Consider the following 25834-nt stretch of genomic DNA (forward strand, 5'->3'; position numbering starts at 1 on the left):
GGACAATGACAGAGAGAAAGAAATAGTTCGTAAAAATGAAAATTAAAAAATAAATAATACCTTTAGAATATAAAAATGTAATATGTTAATATGAAAGTTGTTACAGTAAATTATTATAACTTGAAAGTAAATCAAAATATTTTTAATTTATAAGTTCCCAACCAAACCATTTAATTGCCAATAAATTTAAAATGGATATATAAAGAACAGTGCTGAACACACTGTTTACACTAATACTACACCAACACTTACAATTACACTGCCTGACCCGCGTTTCGATAACCAAGTTAACATCCTCAGAGACTGAAGGTAAACTAAAACCTAACGATTTGACTTACCTGTTTTATACTAAATTCTCCCACCAATAAACCTTCCCTTGCGAAAAAAACTTCCTTGGCGGGAATCTTCACATTTATTCTTTGATAACTAAACTATAGAGTGTCCCTATTTAAGCTTCTCTTACATATAGCAATTTCAATGCTTTCAAATGCATCCAACAATTTATTATTGGATACATTTTTTAACAATTTTACATTATTATTATTTATGTCATGATCATGACTGGCAGCATGATCGGCAAAACTCGATTTATCGGTCCGTCCATATTTTAAACGAGCTATGAGCTCTTTGAACCGGACAATAACGGATCTCTTAGTCTGCCCAATATTCTTCTCGCCACAATCATCACAGCTAATTTCATATATACCATTCTTTTCTAAATTTGGTATTTTATCCTTAGGAAATTTAGTATAAAACAGGTAAGTCATTAGGTTTTAGTTCACCTCCAGTCTCTGAAGACGATAACTTGGTTATCGAAACGCGCGTCAGGCAGTGTGATTGTAAGAGTTGATGTAGTGGTAGTGTCAACAGTGAGTTCAGTATGAATATCACCAAAAGTTCCAGAAATTCAAACTCAATATGGAACAGTAGTTTATAGCGAACCATAATTACCACTTTTTGCAGTTATTGAAAAGACCAATACTCAATCGAAGATGGTTGTTTAGGAGCATTTCAAAGTGTATTACATTAGTTTCACAATATGCTACTTACTTTAATGTAATTGGCATGAATATATGATTGTGGTCCTGGTAAATGGACTCTACTGTGTTCATTTGGTAAAACACCCTTATATCTATTACGGCTTTGGCTGCCAGAAACATAACATTTCTCTTGAAGATTTAATGGCACTTCCCAGAATTCTTGATGTAATTTTGGAACACGTGACACCTGAAATAAATTGAATCATAAAACAATTTCAAATAAAACCAAATAGGTTTAAAACTTTATATCCCAGTAGTTCGTAGCTAACATTCATAAGCTTAATCAAATGATAACTACTTTTTTAACAAGTAAATATTTAGTAAGTCTGATTACAACATAACTATTCCCATCAATATTTGAATCCTATTTGGACCTAGCTTTCGTGCAGTAGCGATTGGTTCGGCTTCAGTTCAGTTAATTCATCTCATGGCGAATAGTACATTTAAACCTTTTATCTCCAGAATTTACAGGGAAATTGGGTGTAGCAGAGTAGAGTGTTATTCAATATTGATAAGGTAGAATCATGGTTTATTTAGAACAGTAGCACCTTAGCTATGTTATTTAAACAAAATCAACACTGTGCAATGACTTCAACTGGATAGCGGCGGTCACTGTTATGTACTTCGCCTTATATTTTCTAGCAATTTCAGATAAATGATCTAAATTAGACTCGGACACTATCACATGGAGATTATATGTCAAAGTTTATGTTTATACAATAGCTCGGTGGAACTGCAACCATTTTCTTATGTGGTGTTACTAGAGGCTAGAAGATTCTTCTCAAAATCATATTTGATCAGTAGGGATTTTGCTATCACACAGCTCTTGTATGTAATATGTATATATACTGTAGATCTGTATGTATAAAAAATAGTTGACGATTAGTAGGCTAATAGTAGACCAGCTTTATGTGCTATAAAATGTCTTATTTTATGTAAACAACAAAATGTCTTATTTTATGTGAAAATCAGTTGGAAACACTTCTGTATTTGCCTGGTATGGAATTATAAAAACACCTTAATTTGACGTCTTCATAGAATCCATTTATTGAGGTCCTGGAAGTTGGAAATTAGTAGTTTCGATTTTATCAATAATTAGATTGGTTGATTTCCGGTTCGGCTTTTTGTACTGGATTTAGAAATTAAATGAATCGGAAGTTCTTTCAATTATTAAAAAACATATCTTTATTCCGAATTATCAGCCAATCGAGATAACCTAACATAAGTTAGAGTAAATCTAACCTATTCAAATCTGTGAACCTAATCTAACCAAAAAATGAATCCATTCCTCGATCTGGCCTTCAAAAAAACATAAACAAAAATATATCAATGCTATAAATATAATTTCAAAATAATAATTATTTTATTTTGATTTACATACCTCACATGCTCTTTGTAACTCGCTTATAGTAAGCAAATTTCCAGCAGTTTGTAAATACTGAACGTTTTCTAAATGTACTTTGAAATCTTCTGATAGCAACTGTGTAGTTTCTATATCAGGTTGTCTCGGATAATAAGCTTTTCTGTAACCTTTACAATGTTTTGATGTACCTGTACATTCTTTAAATGCTCCGGTTTGACAAAAGCCGCATGGAGGAATATACAAGTTTTCATTTGATAAAGATTTTCTTCTAGATTTTGTACAACAATTACATTTTTTCGGAAGCTGACACTTGGTAGCCTAAAAATATCTAAATTAGTGGATAGTTCCTCTCTTTTATGAAAAAGTAAACTGAATTGTTAAAAACTAGTTGCATCATTTAAGCTATTTGTTAATAACTGTATATTTTCTATCTATTAAATCGAAAATTGCAAATAATAAAATTTGACTTGCTTGAGGCCGCTTGACATGATGCAAGACTACGTGCAATGCAATATTTCTTAATCAAAAGCATGCGCAGATGAAGTTCAGCTGATTGTTTCATGGAAGAACTCGCACTTGCAACATTATCAATTTAATGACATGTTTATTGCGTGTAAGTTGTAATTCTAGGAGGAAATGAGCTTTTGACTTCTTAGTTTTATTTTCCTTAAGTTTCCTCATCCATTCTCAAATATAATTTTGTATGTTTTTCGTCTAATTCTATAGCTAAGCTTATGTTTCCCTTTGTTCTATCTAGCCAGAACTTGGCTCCCCATCGCCTAGGTACTCTTTTCTGTCCATCAAACTCCAAAAACAAGGGAGCAGCATGATCACTTTTTCTTATTTACTCTACCTACTTTTGTTATTTTCATTGTCAAGCCGCCCACAAAATATAAAATAAAATTTGAGGTTAGGCAATTGTTTACTTTTTTTTATGGAATTTTTATTGACAAGAGACTTGCGTAATGTCAAGCAACGTGCAATATTCGTCTATGCATGCTTAAGTGGCCTTTACAAAATACACTGCTTGACATCATAAAGTGATTGAACCTGACTTCATTGTAACCTACTGAATAAAAAGAGGTTTTATCCATATTTAATAGTGATACTATGATGACTTCCAGTTCAGTTGAAGCCTGGCGAATCCACCAAGTTTCAATTTCAAATCACATTCCTTTCAGTTACACTGAAATCACATTTTTTTTTCTAAATTTCTGTCATTAGAAGATTCAATGTTTAAAATATAAAGTGAGTGACGGATGACAAAAAATTTTAAGCTTCCAATAACCAAGAAGGGAAAACAATAAACAAAAGGGCAAAATCTTTAAAATTGAACCAATACTTAGAGACATGAAAACCTGTCCAAAAGATGAAATTGAAATAATTCTAGAAAACCCACCTGTAGATTGTCATAGAAAGGCATTTTATGATCAGGATGGTCAACGATGGATTTCAAAATGGAGAATTTTAAACTTTAAAATAATTGGAAAGACGACACATTGCACTCAATCAATAAATATATGTTATCTTGTAATGATACTTCAAAATAGGAATGGGGTTAGGAGTAGGGCTGGCTAATTATCAAAAAATATAATCGATTATCGATTATATAAAATAATCGATCAATCGAAAATAATCCGTCAATCGAAAATAATCGATAAATCGGAAATAATCGATTAATCGAAAATAATTAATTTTCGATTATGTGTACCACTAGGAACATACAGAAGACATCATGGTTTGATTCCCAATAAAAACAAACCAAATAATGAACCTACAGAAGACATTTGAAAGTAAGATTCTAATTTTGAATTATATTGAAATAATTATTCAGAAAATAAATTTTTGAATCGTTAAATTGATTATTTTAACGATTGTACGAATAATAGTGTGTATGCCATAGCCGAGAAACTTTTTAATGGCCTCAAGATTATCTTGCCTCGGTCGCAAACGGTCTTGGCGATAACTGTTCTTTCGGTATTTCGGTAAAAAGGTATTTCGCGGCACGATTAATCGATTATTTTGCCCACCCCTAGTTAGGAGTACATGGGGTGAGTACCAATTACTCTAAATCAATAAGAATTCCACATCGAATCTTTTAAGAAGAAGCCTTAAATTCTCGAAAGTATGCACTATATAGTTACACAAAACAAAAACGATTAAAGACAAATTCAAGATAATTTGTGAAGTTTCTTTACGATTCCTAACCTACTAATAATTTTCATTAAACTGATTTAAACAACTCATTTGTCGTTAACACACTGTTCACTCTACCACTATACCAACACTTACTATAACACGCGACCGTTTCGATAACCAAGTTGTCATCTTCAGAGACTGAAGGTAGTTTGCGATAAGATAGTGGTAGTGTAAATGGAGTGTTCAGTACGAATATAACCAACTGTTCCAGAAATTTCAACTCATTTGTCGTTGGTCTGTCTGTTGCATAGAGTAATTAAAACAAAATTGATAATGAATTGAGATATTACTTACCTCACAACTACTCATAATACTTGGAACAGATTCATAAATAGTACAATTTCCACATGCTTCTTGTGACTTTCTCCTATCATTGGCAATACATTTGGCTTGAGCCTCGCACTTCTTCAAACAACTGCAGATTTGGTCTGAATCAAACGTTGATAAAGTCAGGTTAGATACACTTTTAGCTGTATTCAATCGATTAAAAGCAGCTGGCTTTACGTCAGGAATGCTAGAGTTGGAACCCAAATCGATAGTAAGGCTCGCGTTTGAGCCTCGTCGTTCCAACAGACCTTTTGCTTTTAATTTTACTGGTGCTGATGTAGGTCCGTCAGAAAAATCTTGTAGAGTCATTACTTCGGGCAATGTTTTGAGGGTTTGAGATCCTAAAAAGGATTAAACTGAAAACAACCTAGAGATACGTGGATTTACTTGTTCTCAGAATATTTTATATACTTATAAATAATAAATGATGTAAAAATACAGTGTCACTCATTAATATTGGAAATTCAAAGTTATTTATAAATTTGGAAAAACTGTTTTTAAATATTAAATAATAAAATCTATTTTTTGACATTTTAAATGGTTTAAATTTTCAGGACTAGAATACTTGTTTGTAGTCAAAAAAGAAAATTATTAGAGGCTAGCTGACCCAGCAGATTTCGTACTGTCTCAATCGAAAATAGAAGACCTAAACTTTTGTATAAAATGAATTTAAAACAAACAAATGGTATCAATTTTTTTTTTAAGACAAATAAAGAAAATTCTCGATATGAATGAAGTTTTATTATTTTCGATTAATTACACATGATGTTGCTTACTTACAGAACAGAGTTTTCCTGAAACACCAGCTATTTATAAGGTTTTAATTTGATATTGAAAAACACACACAGTTATGATACAGTCTGTTAATCAATTTAGAGCTTTCTGATAAATTATATTTTTTGTTTTGTATATTTTGTATATATTTTGTATAATTGTCCATATGCGAAACAGGGAAACTCCAAGTTGAATCCGCAAACTTCCAACGACTGGCCTTGCGATTTATTTATGGTCATCACAAAGGCTAAGGCGTAGAAATTGTGATAAAACAAACTAACAGTAGAGATAATACTAAAGTAACATCAATATTTGATAAAAGAACTGAATTACATTTAATGTTACATACAGAGGACGAAATAATGACACCTTATACATGCATTATACATACATGCATGGTGCTTTTTTAGGTAAAGTAGGAGTGCACTTACGGGAATCTTGCTACCATTAGGTAGACACACTCATGGAGTTTTAGTCACTTCAACAGAAAGCGGCACGTATTCTGCGTATGAGCAATTTACTAAAACTGTCGTCTGTACATTGTTACTAGACGATTAAACTGTTCTGAATATGGACTATTCCTCTATGAGAGGAGGAACTCTGCTCAACAGAACAGTGCAGTACCTGGCCTACGCTAATGACATTGATCGAGCTTTGACCGTGATACTGGAGGAATGTGGTGGACTAGACCAAGGCTATTCGAGGGCCGTAGTACCAGTGGTAATAGTAGTAGATTATGGACTATGGCAAATTAATGAAGCTCCGAGGGCTATGTATTTAAAATATGGTAAAGTGTTTTGAAGTGACTTGTTCAAAGTTTAAACCACAAGGAAAAGATCATTATAAAACATCTAGGAGCGAAGACAATAATGAGAGTGTTATGCAGTCTATACGATAAAATCCACGATTGACTACTCGCAAGAGTTTGTCTGTCTTACAGTTAACGCAAGCTTCAACTTTGATTTTCAACTGAATCCATACAAGCTGCATAGGGAGATAAAACGTCACTGTTAATACCAAATGCTTGTTCCGATGTTGGAAGTTTGTTGGCTTCAGAACTAGAGTGCGAATAGGGAATTCAACGACTTGGTTTTGTCGAGACGGAGCTACCAGTCATTTGCTAAATGACTCCATGGTGGTTTTAAAACATCTATTCTCAGACAGACTTATTTCAAAAAGAGGTGATACCCATGGCCCCCTTGTAATCCAGATTTAACTCCTCTTGACTTTTTACTTTTAACCCAAAGTCTACAGTAATAATCAAAGAAACATCGATCAGCTCAAAAAGAATATATGTGTTGAAATGGTAGCAATTACATCAGCATTACTGAAGAATGTTGCCAATAATTTCTTTTCAAGGTTAGTTAAATTTATTTTTGGATCTATTTTTTAAATATGCACATTCTATTACACCATCCTGTATTTCCATTAAAATCTTGGTTAACATGGAAACTATGTTACTGTTTGACAATTATAAATTTTAGTGATTCTAAATTCATGTTTTCAAGTTAAATGAGTCACACTGTATATACTACTAAAGACAACCGAAGAAAGACATGAAAGTGTTAAACTTCACCTTATTGCAGAAAAAAAAATTAAAATCTGCTTGCAACTTTAAAAGAGGGCTTTTTCATGAGTTAGGCAATGAGACACCTTTAATTGTTCATTCTACTATAGTCAAAATGAATACAATTAACAATATTTATACAGTATTGAAAAACATTTTAAGGGTGGTGGTCAGCCCACATTTTATCATTAATTAATTACAGCCGATCACATGTTTTTGAAGCATTGACTATTGTTCTCCATTTCTATCTGTCCTGCATCTGTTTGTTCCAGTTGTGTACTCCCAGATTTTGCATATCTTGCATATCTTTCTTGTTTGGTCTGTAATTTTCCTTATATCCTGCCGTTTTCCCATTCTTGTAATGTGTACGCATCATTGTATTCTTTTTGCTTTAATTGTATTTACTATATCCTCATTTTCTAATATATTCTCAATTTCATAGTTCACAAGTCCTCTATACTCATTATTTCCATCTTTCACGGGTTCATGAATTTTCCTAATTATTCTCCTCTCATATATACTTAGTTGTTCTTTGTCAATATTTGTTAGTCTAATAGTTTCCAACAGCATAAGTAGCTACTTGTTTTATCACAGTCTTGTAGACTATTTGTTTGGTTTCTCGACTTATTCTCTTTCTCTACATTATAATTTTGTACTTATTATATGCTCTATATCCCGCATGAATTTTTTGTCTTGTCTCATTCTTTGTGTCATTTTTGTTGTTTATCATTGTTCCTAAGTACTTAAAGGTGTTGACTACTTCGAAGATGAGGTCATTTATCTTTACTGTTTCTTATTTGTGAATTTCTTTCTATCAATTTCCATATATTTTGTCTTTTTCTAATTTATTTTCAATTCTCTTTTACCTGCCTCTCTTACATTTTTTTCTGATGTGCCTTCAAGACTCTTTAGGTCCCTTGCAAATAGAGTTAAATTATTGGCATATGCTATTACTTGTGTTGATTTATTAATGATACTTTCATCAATATTACAGTCCCCCTTATTATGTCTTCAACTGCAATATTAAAGAATACCGCTGAGAGTCCATCATCCTGTCTTGCCCAGCATTTATTTCAAAATATGGTATATTTTTCTATATTTACTTATCCTTTTAACTTCCATCGCATTTCTCTGAGTGCCAATATGTCTATTTTGTATTCCAACATTTCTTTTACAATTTACTCATTGTATCCTTCCATTTGTTTCTCTTATTTTTACTTTTATCCATTATCCATTTCATTATTTTATCAACTTTCATTATATCTATGTTCTTTGCTTCAATTTCTAGTTTTTTGACTTCTTCTCTTTATTCTTCCATCCATTTTCTGAGTAAAGATCCCTTGGTGCACGTTTCTTGCCGTCATTTTCTCTCGACTTTTCCTCCATACATGCATCTACTCCATAAATTCTGAATGCCTTGGAAAATTATAATAAACTCAACCTTTCCATTGGATTATTATTCCAAGTTAGTAGAGTGTTGTAGAAATGTGTGACTTTAGCTGATAAATTTTAAAATACAAGCGTCATAAGACTTGTTATTAAAAATGGAGAATTTTTTTCCATCCTAATTGCCTGGGTGGTCCCTTTATAGTCCCATTTGTCTGCCTCGCCCATAGAGACTCTTCAATATTAGAGAATCCTATGGGTGAGACAAGCTCTGAAGCAAAGCTTTTCTACTAGATTAAATCCCAGGCTTTTCCTCCTTATCTTATTGAAGTTTATTATAATTTATTGAAATCTATCTTGGAAGATTGTGATTAAATTAATTAAAGATTTTACATTAACATTTCTATGTTCTACAACAAATTTCACAATTATACCATGTAAACATCTGATTATTAACAAATAACATGGGTACAAAAAGAGGCAACTATAAACAAATATTCATACATACATACATACACCTGATTGAATATGTTGTTAAAAATATGTTTAAATATATAACAGAGTTATTGTATAAAAATACTCCTTATAATTAGTATTATTAAATAGACAACTTACCTGAAATACTATTGTTTGAAGCAAATTTCTTCAAATTGGAATTCAAAACTGGAGCTAGTGTTGATTTTTGAGGACTATCTTCAAAATCGCAAGATAATTTTGGTTTTATTTGTCTTTTGGGGGTATTAGGCATAGAAAATACATCACGGGATATTTCTAAATTTGATGATTGTGGTGTCGGTTCAGAATCAAGACTAACAGCTTTTAATTTTTTTGACAGTGTTGGTGTTTTTGGAGACTGTACTATTAAAACTGGTTGATCAGATGTATTCAAATCGGATTGACTGAGGTCCAATGTTGGGAAATTTCTTTCCTTTTTTGATAAAGTTATGGGAACTTCCTCCATTTTATATCAATTTTAGAATTTTAATGTAACCTAAAAATTGAAAAATAAAACATTTATTTATATCAGTTAGACAATCTAAAGAATTTTTTATTTGTGTATTTGGAATTAACTACAAAGAGATATAATCTAGAATGAATTCCTAAAACATGTTAATGGTTTAATCAATGAAAACAATATTATGTAAACATTGAAATAAGATACATAAAAATATTTGCATTTACTAATCATATAAATCCATGGATTTTCAAATTTGTTGTGTACAATTTTTAATTATTTTAAATTTTTCCAAATAACCTCTTACTGGTTGCATATTAGTTCACTTACACTTAAAATAACTATGTTTATATTACAATTATCAGTTTTATGACAATTTTCATAACGATTCAGTTTTTGTTACTCCCAGTTCTGGTTTCTCATTATTCCATTAAACTATTTTCACCAAAGTTAATTACTAGTACAGTCATCTTAGAAAATTTCCCTATGTGCATTATTTTTTTAAAACCTATTTGGGGTTATAATAAAATTCAATAAATGTAACCAGTTCAATTGATAGAATAGTATTTATAATAATTAAACCATTCACTAGCCCTATTTTTTATAGAAATATGCAATAAACAAAAGTTATTAATTAAGAATATTCAAACCACTAATATTTAATTACAATGAAAACAATTCATTGGAATACCTACTAATAAAACAATAATTAAACTGAAACTTCTACATAACCTAAAATACCACTCCTACACATTAATAATGATGAAAATATGTAATCTGATAAAGTAATTACTTGTATACGCAGCCTAACAACTGAGTGAAAATACTTACATGAAAAATGCTGGGCTATTTTTGATTTGTATAATCTAAGAAATCAGAATATTTATTTGTTCTTCCAATAAATGTATATCATAAACAGCAATGTTTCAATTTACATGATGCATGATTAGCTCGAAATATCAAGTCCAATTAGTTTAATTTATAATTTACCCTTCTACAACGACTTTTTCAAAAATTAGGCAAGAACTAGCGGCCATTCTATAATCACATTCTCGTAAATTGTAAACAGCTGGCACTAGGTCAATCGTCAGTCCTTCCTATAGTTTGTTCATTTTAAAGCTGTGTATCATGTGACCGAATATAAACCAATCAATGGAAAGTATTTTTGACAGTCGGCTTAGTTATGTTTAAAGGTAACCTTACCTTACTAATCAATAAATTTACTTTTAGTGAATGAAGTGTCAGAAAAATTACTGCACATGCGTCGTGATCTAAATGTAGTTGCAACAGCTATAGGATATTCAAAAGAACAATCACTAGTATATATTGAAATTTTATCAATGAATACCTACCTATTATGAAAATAAATAGATAAACATGATTTTATTTATATTATCAATTTTTATCTAGTATCTAGACGTATTATATCTACAATATTTATTATAGATAAGATCCTAATTTTATTATTAACAAATCTAAATATTAGATATAGATTAACCCAATATTATACTTTCCAATTATTTTTGGAATAGAACTTATTCCATTAAGTCTGATTACTACTATCCAAGCATGAAATAATATTGAGAAATAACCATTGTGTTAGTTACTTCAAACTGCTTTGATCTAATAGAACTTTTACAGTTAATTTATTCGAAAACAAAATAATGAAGCTCAATATTTTTATTAGTTTTTTAAATATGACTCATTATTTTTATACTCAGTATGAAGTCATGTGACCAACTATAGAAAAGACCGATTGTAAAAAATTTATCGGCCTCCAAGTAAATTGCGTTGTATGAAAATGTCAAATGTAACTGGGGAATTTGAGTTCCGTGAAACAGATAAGTAGAACTGTCAAAAAACGTGTGAAAGAGCAGTATGAAAAGTTCAAAACTTTGTGAAAATTCAATACAAATGTGAAACAGGTGGTTGTTATTTTGAAAATTGTTTACAATGATTGTGTATTAGTGCTAAAGTTCAAATAATGGATTCGTTCGCAGCAGATTTAGCGATACAGGCCATTTTAGGTAAGTAGCGTAAAAATAATAAGTGCTAATATTTTGAAATTGTTGATTTTGGATATACATAGCTCAAACTTTAGTATTCTGGATTTTGCGTTATACATTAAATATAGGATGTCTATCAGTATTTTGATTTAAACTATATAGTTAATAACTATTCCATTGATAGGGGGAGGACTGAACTGTTATATTTTTGACATAAAAATCTAGGTCTATTATATTGATTAAAAATCGCATTGAATCATAATGCACAACTCCTCATCGAATACAATCAAAGAATCAAATATTTGGAAATAATAAGTAATTCCATATTTCATACAATCAACAGGTGGCACAGTTAAATTCTAGATAGACTTAATTATTTCATATACTTAAGTTTCTGATTGAATTGAACTATTTAAAGGCAAATTGATCATTTACCTTTTTATATAAGGTTATTAATCTGTTGAAAAACAACTGTATATCATGATTACTATACATTGTATATGTATAATAAATAATGCATTCATTATCTCTTTATTGTGGTATGTATAAAATAAAATATTGGAAACACAATTGATAAATTTAGTAGCAACTCATAATGACTATGTTTATTTTATTTGTATTATATTAAGGAAGATGATGAAATCTTTGCTTTTAAGCCTTTTATTTGTTTATTTAAATTGAGATTATTTTAAAAAGATATTTATTTAAACAGTGTACCTCACCCATAGCAACTTTTCAAATTGGGTATATTCTATGTTCTGGTAAATAAAAATTATGAAATAATTTTGCATTTTATCAAGTTTTTTATATGAAGATTATTAAGAAATAAATTATAATGTTGGGCTTTCCCTGATTCAGACATTTTTAAAAAAATTCATTTCAATTTGAATGGCTATATTTATTTGTAGTGTATTTGGTTCTAACAAATTTTGTAATTTCTATTTATTATTATTTCAATCTAGGAGTTTAATGTTCCTTACTTTCAGTTAATTAGTTTGGGAATTATTCTATATTATCTATAAAAAGCAAAGTGCCTAAAATGTTTTCCAAAATAATGCACCAAAACTTAATGAAGAATGTATATTATGCTAAACTTCATTAAGATGTGATATAAAATATTATTTATTTTCCATAACTATATATTTTAACCTTTTCCAAATAACCCCATTCATATACTATATACTTATGCTAGCACTTTGTGTTTTTCAAGCAAGCATGATCATATGAGTTGTTTTTGTCCAAAAAACTATGAACATGAACTGTGAGCTGATCAAAATTGTCATACCCCAAATGTTCTTCATATTGCTTCACAATCAGCAGCATAACTCATGATGGATGCAGTGAAAGGTAAATTTTTCACATTTTTTGTTTAACTGTCATTTAACAGTTTTGAACAATGGTTATGTATCAGTTTTTTTCATAACCTTCATATCCAAAATACCCTAACAATGTATCTTTATTAGTGTTTCTAGGATTATCCATAATAATTTTCTTTAGTGTCTCGAGGTTTGAGATGCTAGAGCAATTTTATATTCCACATAAAATTTTATAGAGATACTTTGAACAATTTGTTCCAAAGCAAAATTGTCAATTGCCTCCAATAATATAATATAGTGTAATTGTTAGCCATTTGAATATTCTAATCAATGGATAAGTCATGACATATCTCACATTTTTTAAGAAAATAGATTGTGAAGACTAAAAGTGTAGAGTTTGGGGGTATCAAAAAATATGTATTTCTTCAAGAAATATGAGAAACAAAATTTTTTCTTAGAAGTTTTTTTAAATGGTGTATAATTAATTAGTTTCTTACATTTACTTCCTCAATATCATGAAATAATTTTTTGAGATTGTGGAAACCCCAGTTTTTATTTTAATTGATTATCATAAGTTTTCCTTGAAGTATTAATATATTACATTTTATAAATATTTATATGTTCACTTAATTTTTAGGCTGTTTCATAACTGTTGCTTATTGAGATATGTCATATAAATGAATTCAACAGTTTGTTTAAAAATTTTGAAAATATTGAAATTCTTATTTTACTCAAAATTGCATTTTTTTCTATTTGACTATATTAATTAATCAAAAAAGAACTAGTCAATTATTTTATATTTTATGTAAAGGGGAAATTTTTTCTGACGTCTTGTTGTTTTGATCGAAATACAAACATGATTTTTTGGAAATTATACTTTGATTAACCAAGTGTGTCCTAACATTTTTTATGCCATACCCCACCCAAGCCCTTCTAAAATAAAATTGAGTTGTTTAATTAAGAAACTTAAATGATAGATTATAGGCAGAAATCACTTGGATATTGTTAACGAAACTGGGTAAGTCAATTCTCAAAACGAATAATGAAAAACTTCATTCAGATTCGAAATAATTTTAATAAAGATTTTAATTGAAAGCAAAATATTTCTTTAATCCTTCAACTGCGTAAAAAATGATAACATTGATTAAAAAAAGTCTAAATCAATAAGAAATCTACAACTAAATACACTCGTAACTGAGAAGAAAAGAAATTCTTCCCAGACTCAGTTGGTGTCGGTCAGCTGACCCGTGACGTTTGAAGTGAACTCGATAAAAGTAATTTTTCTCGTGATGTCTTCTAAAAATTAATTTTTTCCGCAGCATTTGTTCAGAATTAGTCGATAATTTAATTATACAGGCACTAACAAGGCTACACGAGTCTATAATTCTTCACCAATGATAGTGTTTTGCTGAGAAAACTGGGAAAAGTTATTTTTTTCGTGACGTCTCCGAAAAATTAAATTTTCCGCAGCATTTAATTAGCATTAGTCGAGTATTTGATTATACAGGTCACACGAGTCTATAATTCTTCACCTATCATAGTGTTCTTCTGAGAAAACTCGAAAATCCATTCTATCGTAACGTTAAACAATAAGAAATATTATTTTTCTATTATTTAAAAATGGAGCATTTCATTATGGAAGTATTCTACTTCAATTATCTATTGATTTTGCACATTTAACTTGCATTGATCTGCTAACTTTTTTCTAAAGTTAGCAGAACAGCCAATTTCGCAAAAACCTTTACAGCGGAAAATTTCGTAGATAGTACTTAATTAACATTTAATTAGCATTATTACTTTTTCTGTCTGCTCACATTGCTCTTCTAACTTTAGTGATATGAAAAAAGTACCATTTCTGGAAATTACTAATTGAGATATTTTTCAAAGTGACACACTTTTTTCGGTGATATTTTTTTGGAATTAGGAACCTCGAAATTAATGAAAATAATTTCATTTCTAGTGGAGCATTTACTTGCTTTATTAAGTTTTTATTTGAATGGAAAATAAACATACCCCTACACGACCTCTAAATATTAATATCAAGAACTTGTTAGATAGAAGATTTGATGCAAAATAGCATAGCAATACCATTAATTTGAACTGAATATGTATATTTTAGAAATCGCTTAATTCGGTCAAGTTCTCTCATATAAGATAATCAAAAATGGAAAAAATAAATTATTGAGACATATAATAAATTTGTTGCAAATCTATTCAAAATTATTATCAAATCTATATATTAACAACAAATTTGTGTATATATGTTTTAAATAATATTCCCAAGTTCTATTGTCGAATTATTTATCTGTTTTTATGAATTATTCGGGTCTCTAATACTCAATTAAAGCTTACTTATTTATTTAAAAAGAATTAAATGAGTTCTCTACATATATCTAAAGATTGTGTTGATTTGACACACTGTTTTGGCAGTTATACCATGGATGACAAATTACAGAAATCGATTAGAGTATTTTTAGGTGCTTCAATGGCTAAGGCTCATTACACTTAACAACTTCATATTGTTATTCTGCTACATGTACATATTAATTTACTTGTACCATTCAGCAACTATCAGTATACCAGAAGAACCTGGCCCAACAAAGAAAACACAATAATTTTGGAAAAAAATATATTTATTTTTCAACATAATCTTTTAGCTTCTTTTCCCAGTGGTTTTCAATAAGTTCGATACTCTTTTTATAATAAGAATCGCCAAGCTCATCAAAATAGCCATTAACTGCCGACATCATTTCTGCATTGTTGGAAAATCTTTGACCACCAAGCCACTTTTTCAAGTCATTATTTTGATTGTTCTTTTGTATCGGGTGTGATGGACCCACATTTCATCCATTGTTATGAAACGACGCAAAAATTCGGTTTTATATCTGTGAAACATTGCCAAACACTCGATAGAAACGCTGTTTTTGTTCCATTGGGAACAAACGCGGCGCCCATCTTGCGCACATTTTTCTCATGTCCAAATTTTCAGTTAATATGCGATGTACCGCACTTCTTGAAATGCCTACTATGTCTGCTAGCTCGCTCACTCTCAGTCAACGATCATCCAGTACCGCTTTGTGGATTTTCTTCAACATTTCTGGAGTCCTCGTTTAAACTGTGCTAGCCAAAATTTCACCCTTGATAACGAAGGAGCAATCTCACCCCGAGCAGAATCTCGTTCAGCTTCTATATTGGTTGGGCTAATGCTTTTCAAATGAAGATATTGTATCACATAAGGATGATCAATTTTTTCCATGTTTACACATTCTCTGAAAACGTTGACTGTAGTTCATATCTGTGAGCGGCCGTTAAAGCCGTTAAGCACATAGGCAGATAGGCCCGTCGTGCCCCACTTGACTTGACTATCAAAGTCCGATGTCTTTGAAAAGCCGATCAGGCACTTTGGCTTGAACCCTTTGATGTCGTTAGGCAGGTTGTGGGTTTTGCCTAGGCGTTTAAACCTCACCCGTGTGAGTGCAGGGCACTCACAGATAACGTGGTCTGCAGTTTCGTCCTCCTCCATGCACCAGTGGCACTCCGGATCATCCGTGATTCCCATGGTGTGAAGGTGACATCTTAGATGGCAATTTCCGGTCAATAGTCTGATTTCGCGCCGATTTAGCTGTAGCAGTTGTTTGATGAGACGAACGGTGTCCATCTATATGGGCCTTCAGTTGTCTCATGCCAGGCGTCTCCATCCATCTCGGCTGAGCCCGCCTTGCGAGAAGGCTGTTGAGAGACGTGATAACAGCGCTTTTGGCCACACCAAAAATGTTTTCTGGGCCCATCGATGGGTTCACCGATCCCAGTCTTGCGAGTGAGTTGGCTTGGTCGTTGCTTTTGTTGCCCAAGTGACCGGGTACCCAAACGAGCTGGATCTTGCAGCCATCGCTCACCAGATTTTGAAGGATTCTCTCACACTCCAGCACTAGCCTAGAGCTTACCTTTTCAGCCGTTATAGTATTATCGTAGCTCTGCTGTCTATGCAGATCGAAATTACTGCCTTTCTGTGGTGTCCATTGTGTAACGTTGACTATTAATGGCTGCTAAACAAATACTTAACAACGTGGCGTCTTCAAACATGAAATATATGCTGCATAGATTAAGTACTATCTAATACAGCGGTATTTTTCAAGCGCGATATCTAGGTCCAGCCAGTTACTTCTGGGACCATCCTCGTATAGATTGATGTCCTTTAAATGTATTGTTTTTTGTAATTATTCTACAGTTATTAGGTTTTTGTTTATATCACTGGAGATGTTCTTTTATCTTTCTTCTTGCAATTCTGGGCAGTCCACGGTAATAAGCTCATTGGTCAGAATCAATGCTATTTTTACGAGACTCTTCTATTTATCCAGGTAGGTGATAGAATCCGGAGGAAGATTATATGTGTATATTGAAGATATTTCAGTAAAATTTTATACCTACATTTGTATTGTAAATATGTGGTGTGGTGTTGGTATTTCCAAGAAGAGCTGTATTCATGCAAATTTTTGTGTGATATTGGTGTTTAGGAAAAACCGACATTTTTGTTTTGATTAGGAAAAATATAACTTGTTCCTATATGTAATTACGTTATTCCAAGAAGGTTAGGGGTTGTTTGAAACACAACGATTATTATTCTTAGAGTTTTACTTGTGATTATTTCCACAGTTTCTATATAATTTTTTGGAGGTGTGGGAAGCCGTGGAGCCATATTTTATTTTTTATCAAATATTATTTCTGTAGATGATATTTAGTAGGGGGTTCATATCTGCTCCCCATTTTTGATAAAACAGGGAATATATTTCGCTTTTTACTGATAGAGAGCCTTGTTTTGTTTTTGAATAACTTAAGTTAATGCTATACTTTGCAGTTTGTTCATGATACTGGTCACATTCACATAACTTTAGAATCAAGTGGAGCGTGATTTTTATTTGGGCTAGAAACGAACATTTTCGGCATATGTCCTTAAAGTAAAGAAATATCTGAAGTTTATGGTGATTGCTTAACAAAACGAACGTGTCAGAGTTGTTATAAAAATTCCGTTCTGGAGATTTTTCTCTCAAAGATGGGTAACGTTCTAGTAGACCTAGTGAAGTCATAATTGTAGAGGATCGTCATATAACGGTTCCAGAGGTTGCAAAGAAGCTACATGTATCGCACACAACATCAATGTCTTGGGCTAGTTAAAAAGCTTGATATTTGTGTATCTCACGAATTGAAAGAAAGAACACAAAAAAACAACATTTGCAATATGCACATTAAACGAGATGAAACCGACCTTTTCTTGAAAAGGATCATCACTGGTGATGAAAAATGGGTCCTGTACAATAACATAGTTCGAAAACGATCATGGAGCAAGCTTAAAATCAACAAAAATAGCTAATGCTGTCAGTTTGGTGGAATTACAAAGGTGTTGCGTTTTTTGAGCTGCTTCCAAGGAATCAAACGACCAATTCTTATGTTTACAGTCAACAATTAATGAAACTGGATGAAGCAATCAAAGGTTTAGTGTTCCACCGTGATAATGCAAGGCCCCACTCGGCTTTGGCAATTCGTGGAAAACTATTGGAGCTTGGTTGGGAAGTGATGCCACTTTCCTCATACAGCCCTGATCTGGTACGATCTGATAACAATTCATTTCGAAATTTTCACAAATGAAGATGACCTTCCATCGCAACTGGTTCAGTTTTTTGCTGATGAGGGCCATGAATTTTTTTAGCGCGGAATCATGAAGATGAATAATAAAATAAAACCTAATTTACTTTGTTATGAATGATGTACGTTTCATATTTCTGTTCCGTAAATATGTTTTCTTCTGCTTCATCACTTTGTATCACTTACTTAATTTTCATACCCTGTACTCTTACAGGTGTGGATTGTTTAGTATATGTTGGTACTTATCTCCAAGTCTCTCTCTATCTGTTTCTATACTGCTTTATAATTTTTATTTCTTCCCTTTTTAAGTTTCTCTTACTTCTAGCCAAGTAAAGTTGAAGTTTTTCTTGAGTGCAGCTAAACGAGTCTCTTTATTGAGCTATCCACAAATAATCCAATAAGAATTTTTGCTTTTCTGTATTGACATAATTGTAAGGTTTGATATGTAAGTTTGCTTTCTCCTTGGCGTCTGGATTCTTTTGAATTGTAGAGAACTGTCTCCTAACCAAAAAAGTATGGGGTAGAAGCACATATTCTTAAAGCAACAAGAGAGACCTTTTTAGTAGCAGTAGTAACTACCAGACTATCAGCAACAGTATGCTCAACCTGAATATTTTTGTTTTCAGTAAATTAATGAATTAGTTTATAAAAACATGTTTTCAAACTTAAACTTATTACTCTGTGACGAACGATCACATTTTATATGCTGCCTTTTGAGTTAGCTCAGTTGGTATGTATTGCTTATTGTAAATTTTATTCGATTTTCATTAACCAATTAATAAGTTTGTTTTTAACAAAAAATAAAACAGCAAAAACATTTATAGAATAATTTTGTGATACAAGGTGACAGGAAATAATTGTTTAAATGTAATTTTCATTAATCGAGGGATCTTTTGACCACCTGTCCATTTATTGGCTACCCCTTATAACACGCGAATAGGCGGAATGGAGGTTTTCCCATAAACAAAACGTTCAAAGGTGCATTTTTCGGTTCAGTGATTTCTCAGGTTATTATATCGATAATAACAGTAATGGGTAATGGGATAAATTAAAATGGGAAAAAGCAATTTGGGGTTGTTGATTAAGCGCAATGGGGTGAATAACAAATTACCGATCGTCAAGTTGAAATAACTGTTTGTATAATGAAGAAGCTTTAGGGTGATTTAGATAAGTATATATCGTTTGTGAATATTTAAGTAAATATTCACAACTGGGCTTTTATGTATTCGATTATCAAAGTAAATCTGTCTAACAACGGTGAAAAATAGAGTATACTTAGAAAAAACAAAAGACCTTTATAGTTATTTAGTTATTTTTAGTTTATCAAACTAAAAAGTAAAAAGTGATTCTTAATATAAGAATTTATGTTACTGATTTTTATGATTATACATTGAGATTTACCTAAAATGCTATATCATGTGATGGAATTTGACCCGAACTGCAGCCGGAGCCATGAAATCATGCCCAACAGCTGCACTAGAAGTGATTTCAAATCTGTATTTCTCCACTTAGTACTGGAAAGCGTGACAGAAAAAACATCACTTAGAATGTTCAGAGTCGGAATCACCAAGAAAAACTGTCCCTAAATAATGACCAAACCTGGGACATGTCTCAGGATGGTGCATCAAGAAGGTTCAGCTTCAACTATAACCAGAGAAGATCTGCTGAATGTATCAACCTAACTAAGAACAATCTACGAATACTAACAGGAGTCCTATCGGAGCACCTAAAGACGCTAGACTCAGCAGATAATATGTGCAGATTGTGTTTCAGAGGACAAAACTTCTATCCACATTCTCTCGAAGTGTGAAACACTTAGGAACTCCAGAGTACCATACCTGGAAGCATATGAAATAGAAGACGAAGATCTCTGGAAGCTACAGCCATCCCAAATTTTGGACCATCTAAAAAGAGTCGGATTAACAGATCAGCTGTAAACCCTGGGTTCCCCAGTATCGCAGCAAGAGAGGGAGACACAATCGATCCTTTGGGTCGCAGTGTATATGTTATTTTAGTTTGAATAGCATATTTCTGCGTATATTAATTTCCTACTAATATTAATTTATTCAATCGGCACATTGGCAGAAAAGAATATTTTGAAAAATTTATTTCTATTTTGCTATTTTTATTATAGAATATATATGGTTTCAATGGATTCAATACAATATTATTAATTTTTATTTGGAAGATTAACATATGTCAACACTGTGTTCACAATGTGGTACATGAACGTAAACAAGTACAAACCTGTATTAGTCGCGATCAGAATCTCGTCAGGTACGGGCGTATTTCTGTGGCTTTATGGACTGCGATTTTTTGTTTAACAGTTTAAAACTATTCAGTTATTTGTTTATTTTGTTTGTAGTGTTTGAAAAAATAATTCGACTTTTTCATTATGGGTAGAAAAGGCGATCTTTCACCACGTAAAAAAGTTGAAGTGAAGGACCTTGTGAATGCGAAAACATTTACAAACCGCGAAATTTTACGAAGATTTCTGAAGCTAGTGTACGACACATAAAAAAGAAAATTTAGTCAGGAGAGGAATTAAGCCCAAAAACAAAGAAAAGATGCGGTAGAAAACCAATTTTCACTCCACGCTCAAAGAAAAAGAAAATTTGTCTAGAAAACAGATTTGCTACCACAAAAATGATAAAATCACAACTCCAGGGTGCTAGCGTAAATGTTTAGAAAAAAATTGAAAGATCTTAGATTTTAAAGCCTAGCGCCCCGCTAGGAAGCCGAAGTTAACAGCTGCAATGAAAGCAAAGCGTCTGAAGTGGGCCAAACAATGGAAATACAAAGATGTGGACTCCTGGAGATCGATAAGATATTGAAATTTAATCAAAAATTCACACATTCATATCATTTTCAGTTAAATAGAGCAAAGAAACATGTAAGTTTGTATACTATTTTATATACTCTATTTTTGACAGGTCTCCTTCAGTGACGAAAGCACATTTGAAATTTTGTAGAATAAAGCTCTGTATGTGCGTCGTCGTTGTGGAGAAAAGTTTCATCCTGACTGTGTCGTTCCAACAGTTAAACATCCCACCAAAGTGATGATTTGGTCAGTCATCAGGAAGGGTACTGGACGTCTGTACGTCGTAAGAGGAATAATGAGACATGATCAATACAAAGTATTACAAACTTGATTCCGCAGCTCAGAGAATGGTTTCCAACTATTCACTTTCATGCAAGATGGAGCTCCCTGCCACACTGCTCGGTTTGTCAAAGCTTTTTTGGCAGAAGAAAATATCCCGATACGAATCCGATTAAAAATGTGTGGGGGCTAATGAAAAGAGAAGTAGCTAAGGATATGATTAGCAACAAAACTTAGCTTTTAGAAAAGATTATTCGTGTGAAATCATCATCCTCAAATACAGGAGACAAGTACAGTCTTGCATAGATAGCATGCCGCGCAGAATTAAAGCTTTGGCAGCGGCTAAAGATGGATCAACTAAATATTGATTTTCACTTTTCTGTAAAATTTAATAAACATTTAATTTTCTAAATTAATGTTGTTTTATTTAATGTTAAATTGATTGGTCATTTATTAGATAATATAAAAATAAAAAACAATGCAATTTAAATCAATAAAACGGTACAATCTTGCAGTGCGTCTAATAATTTGATCATTTGGTCAAAATATTTTTTGCATGGCAACATAAGATTTGTATGCAGGGGCGTTTTCCTGCATAAACAAAACATCTTTGGATAGCTTTCGGCGTCTTTTCTCTTTAATTTTTTCCCGTAGAGTGGTCAGTAATGTCGAATAGTAATCTCCAGTCATTGTTCTACCATATCCAAAAAATCAATCATGATTATTCCATGGCAATCTCAAAAAACTGAGGCAAGAACTTTTCCAGCAGATTTATTGGACACGAAACTTCTCTGGTCTTGGAGAACCAGAGTGTCGCCATTCCATCGATTGTTGCTTTGTTTCTGGATCGTAGAAATGTACCCAAGTCTCATCCATAATAACATAATTCGGTTTAAGAAGTCTACATCGTTTTTAAACTGAGCACAGATCGAACGCGATGCTTCTACCCTTGTACGCTTTTGGTCAACATTCAAACATTTGGGGATCCATTTGCTGCAACTTTTCTCATGTCCAAATTGACGTGAACTACATGATGAACGCGTTCGTATGAAATATTCAGTGCTTCAGATATCCGTCTTGGCCCAATTCGACGGTCTGATAAAATCATGTCATGAACTGCATCGATATTTTCGGGGACTGACACGGAAACTGGTCTTCCCGATCGGTCATCATCTTCAATGGAAAATTTACCTTTTTTGAAGCTTGCAGTCCAATTTTTCACGGTTGCATACGAAGGACATTGATCACCAAGGGTATTAAGCATATTTTCGTAAATATGCTTACCTTTTAAATACAGGTACTTCATGATGGATCGATACTCTTATTTTTCAATTTTCACAATTTCGGTGGACATCTTTTTTCTTTCAATTTATTGCGTAACTCTGGTTTACTTTTTTGACGTCAAACTTTACACTGACACTTCTAATAAGTTATTGTTCGTTGCTATGGTAACGCAATATTTTGTTTATGCATGGAACTGGTCTAGGCTAACTAGATATCAATACATCCTCGTAAATACCATCATTTTGTAAAATTAGATACCCATTATTTTTTAAAATAATACTTAGATTTTTCTGTTGATAATTATGGAGATATACAATTATTATAATTTTCGATAACTAAGTACTATGTTTAAATGAACAATGATATTTTGTATGGAGTATTTGTTAGAATAAAATAATAGTATTTCTAAGAATGTATCAAAATTTTCCGACAAAAACATTATACACTCGACAATAATATACTATCATACAGGGTGTTTCAAAAACAGGTGATCCCGTTTCTAGGATAGATAGAAAATTTTTTTAAAAATTTTGCCGCAACTACCGGGAACATTGTATTGAAATTTTTTACGAATATGTTTTGGAAACCGATACATCCAATGAATTTATTATTTGTTTTTATGTCTGATTCTCATAGAGGGTGTTGAACGGTTCGTACCAAGTAGGATTGGACATAAATTTAAATATTATATTTCAAGTGAACTTAAACATCATTTAATTTCACAACAAAAAGATACTCTTGCTAAAACTCGATACTCTGTACCATTTTTGGAATATTATGATTTGAAAATACCGATAACCGATGCTGGTATAAAGTATTGATAAATATATTAATTAAACAAAAAATCACAAGATGAAAATTTAAAAAAAGGATAATAACATAAAATAGAATTAAATTAGAGTAGGTGCTTAAAATGTTAAACACCTTGTATTAATTTTCTTTTATTTATATTTATTATTTAGGTTTTTGATAACATTAAGGTTTTCAAAAACTGTATTTTTTAATATGTAAAATATTACACGAATTTACAACTTTGATATTAATAATTAAAAGTCAAAATAATATCGATATCATTTCACAAATCTCTCACAGCTAATTATCTACCAGACTATACAGTAATCCCGGCTAAATATGTTGATAAATCATTAAGCTAGACATTTCTTGCAAATAACTCTCAACATGTTTGTTGTAAATATTTAACTAATTTTTTTTCGGTTCGCCGTTACTTGGTACAACCCACACGCCATCAAACAAAGAGATCAACGGTTGTTTCAATAAAATATGGTAATGAGGGGTGTAACGATGATGACTCGATAACCTTCATTAAAACAACTTGAATCAAGTTTTATTAAAAATCAGAAAAGTTCACTTATATGTGCAGTTATATGTGCATATATTCTGTTTCCTTACGATAGACAAATATCTAAAGTGAGATTCAGGATTAAGGAAGAGAAGAGAATCTGCTAATTCAATTATCTTTTCGTATTTCCAGCGATCAGTGGCGTGGATTAAATCAAAAAGTAGGATCAAATATAACGAGGATGGTACCAGAAGTACCTGGCCCAACAAAGAGAACATGAAAAATTTGTATAAAAGTATATTTATTTTTCAACGTAATTTCATTTTAGCTCCATACTATTGTGGGCATTGTCTTGAAGAAGCAAAACTTTCTTCTTAAGCAAATGCGGCCGTTTTTGCTTGATTTCTTCGCTCAAACGTTGCAATAAGTTCGCATAATACTCGCCGTTGATAGTTTCTCCTTTTATAAGTCAATTACACGCAATGACCGTGCCAGTGGTGGACCCACGTTTTATCCATGGTCCTGAAACGGCGCAAAAAGTCGGCTTTATTTCTGTGAAACACTCGATACAAACATCTTCACGATACTGTTTTTAATACATTGTAAGCAAACGCGGCACCCATCTTGCGCACAACTTTCTCATGTCCAAATTTTCAGTTAATTTGCGATGTCCCGCACTTTCTAAATGCGAACTATATCTGATAGCTCGCACACTTTCAGTCAACGATCATCTAGTACCGCTTTGTGGATTTTCTTCAACAATTCTGGAGTCGTCACCTCATTTGGTCGATGCTAGTCATCGAAGGCCGTACGGCATCGTTTAAACTCTGCTACCCAATATTTTACTTTTGATAACGAAGGACCAGTCTCACACAGAGTAGAACCTAGTTTAGCTTTTATATTGGTTGGGCTAAGACCTTTCAAATAAAAATATTGCATCACTTAACGATGACCAATTTTTTCCATGTTTACAAATTCACTAAAAACGTTCCATTTTAATGCAAACAAATACTAAACAATGTGGCGTGTTTAAACTTGACACATTTGCTATACAGGGTGTTTCAAAACATTCGCATGCGAGTTATATCACTGCATTAAACGAAAAAAATCAATTAAAAATCACCACCAATCACATGTCTATAATGTATAGAATTATCGCAAATTAACAATAAGGTTTTGTCAATCAAAGCTTGTGGAACGTTTAAGTTGCTCCCTATCGAGTGGTCGAGAGAGCCATAAAATAATTTAGCTGCTGCCTCATTTTTCAATTTTCTTTTGTTTCTAGAACGTACTCGAAGGTTTTCCGGCGTTTATTATTATGTTAATATATATATATATATATATATATATATATATATATATATATATGAGTGAGTTTTATGTATGAAACGCCTCAATTATCTCGGAAACGGCTTGTACGATTTTTATAAATTTTTGTGTATAAGGGTGATACGGTAGTATTTACATTGTTGTCAGATTTTTCCTTTTTTCGGAAAAATAATGAACTTTGTTATCTCAAATGAATCACCGTGTATATTTTTCGATTTTCATAATGCTTAAGAAATACTTATTATTTT

At 31.9% G+C, this 25834-nt stretch overlaps 2 protein-coding genes across 2 annotated transcripts in view; one reads left to right on the top strand and one right to left on the bottom strand.

Annotated features, from left to right (window-relative positions):
* The window catches only part of LOC130895192 (uncharacterized), a 40257-nt gene extending 29545 nt beyond the window's left edge, over nucleotides 1–10712 (bottom strand). Inside the window, exons 1-5 of the mRNA XM_057802374.1 lie at nucleotides 10443–10712; nucleotides 9272–9647; nucleotides 4897–5270; nucleotides 2422–2721; nucleotides 1051–1227 (exon numbers count right to left, since the gene is read on the bottom strand). Coding sequence (XP_057658357.1) covers nucleotides 1051–1227; nucleotides 2422–2721; nucleotides 4897–5270; nucleotides 9272–9617 — 1197 coding nt within the window. The 5' untranslated portion in view covers nucleotides 9618–9647; nucleotides 10443–10712. The remainder of the gene's footprint in view (nucleotides 1–1050; nucleotides 1228–2421; nucleotides 2722–4896; nucleotides 5271–9271; nucleotides 9648–10442) is intronic.
* Nucleotides 10713–11409: 697 nt separating this feature from the next.
* Nucleotides 11410–25834, top strand: part of LOC130895505 (myelin regulatory factor-like protein) — a 103966-nt gene continuing 89541 nt past the window's right edge. The window contains exon 1 of the mRNA XM_057802837.1: nucleotides 11410–11638. Within this exon, the coding sequence (XP_057658820.1) occupies nucleotides 11596–11638 (43 nt within the window). The 5' untranslated portion in view covers nucleotides 11410–11595. The remainder of the gene's footprint in view (nucleotides 11639–25834) is intronic.

Source organism: Diorhabda carinulata, chromosome 6, assembly GCF_026250575.1.
Source record: "Diorhabda carinulata isolate Delta chromosome 6, icDioCari1.1, whole genome shotgun sequence".
Classification (NCBI taxonomy): Eukaryota; Metazoa; Arthropoda; class Insecta; order Coleoptera; family Chrysomelidae; genus Diorhabda; species Diorhabda carinulata.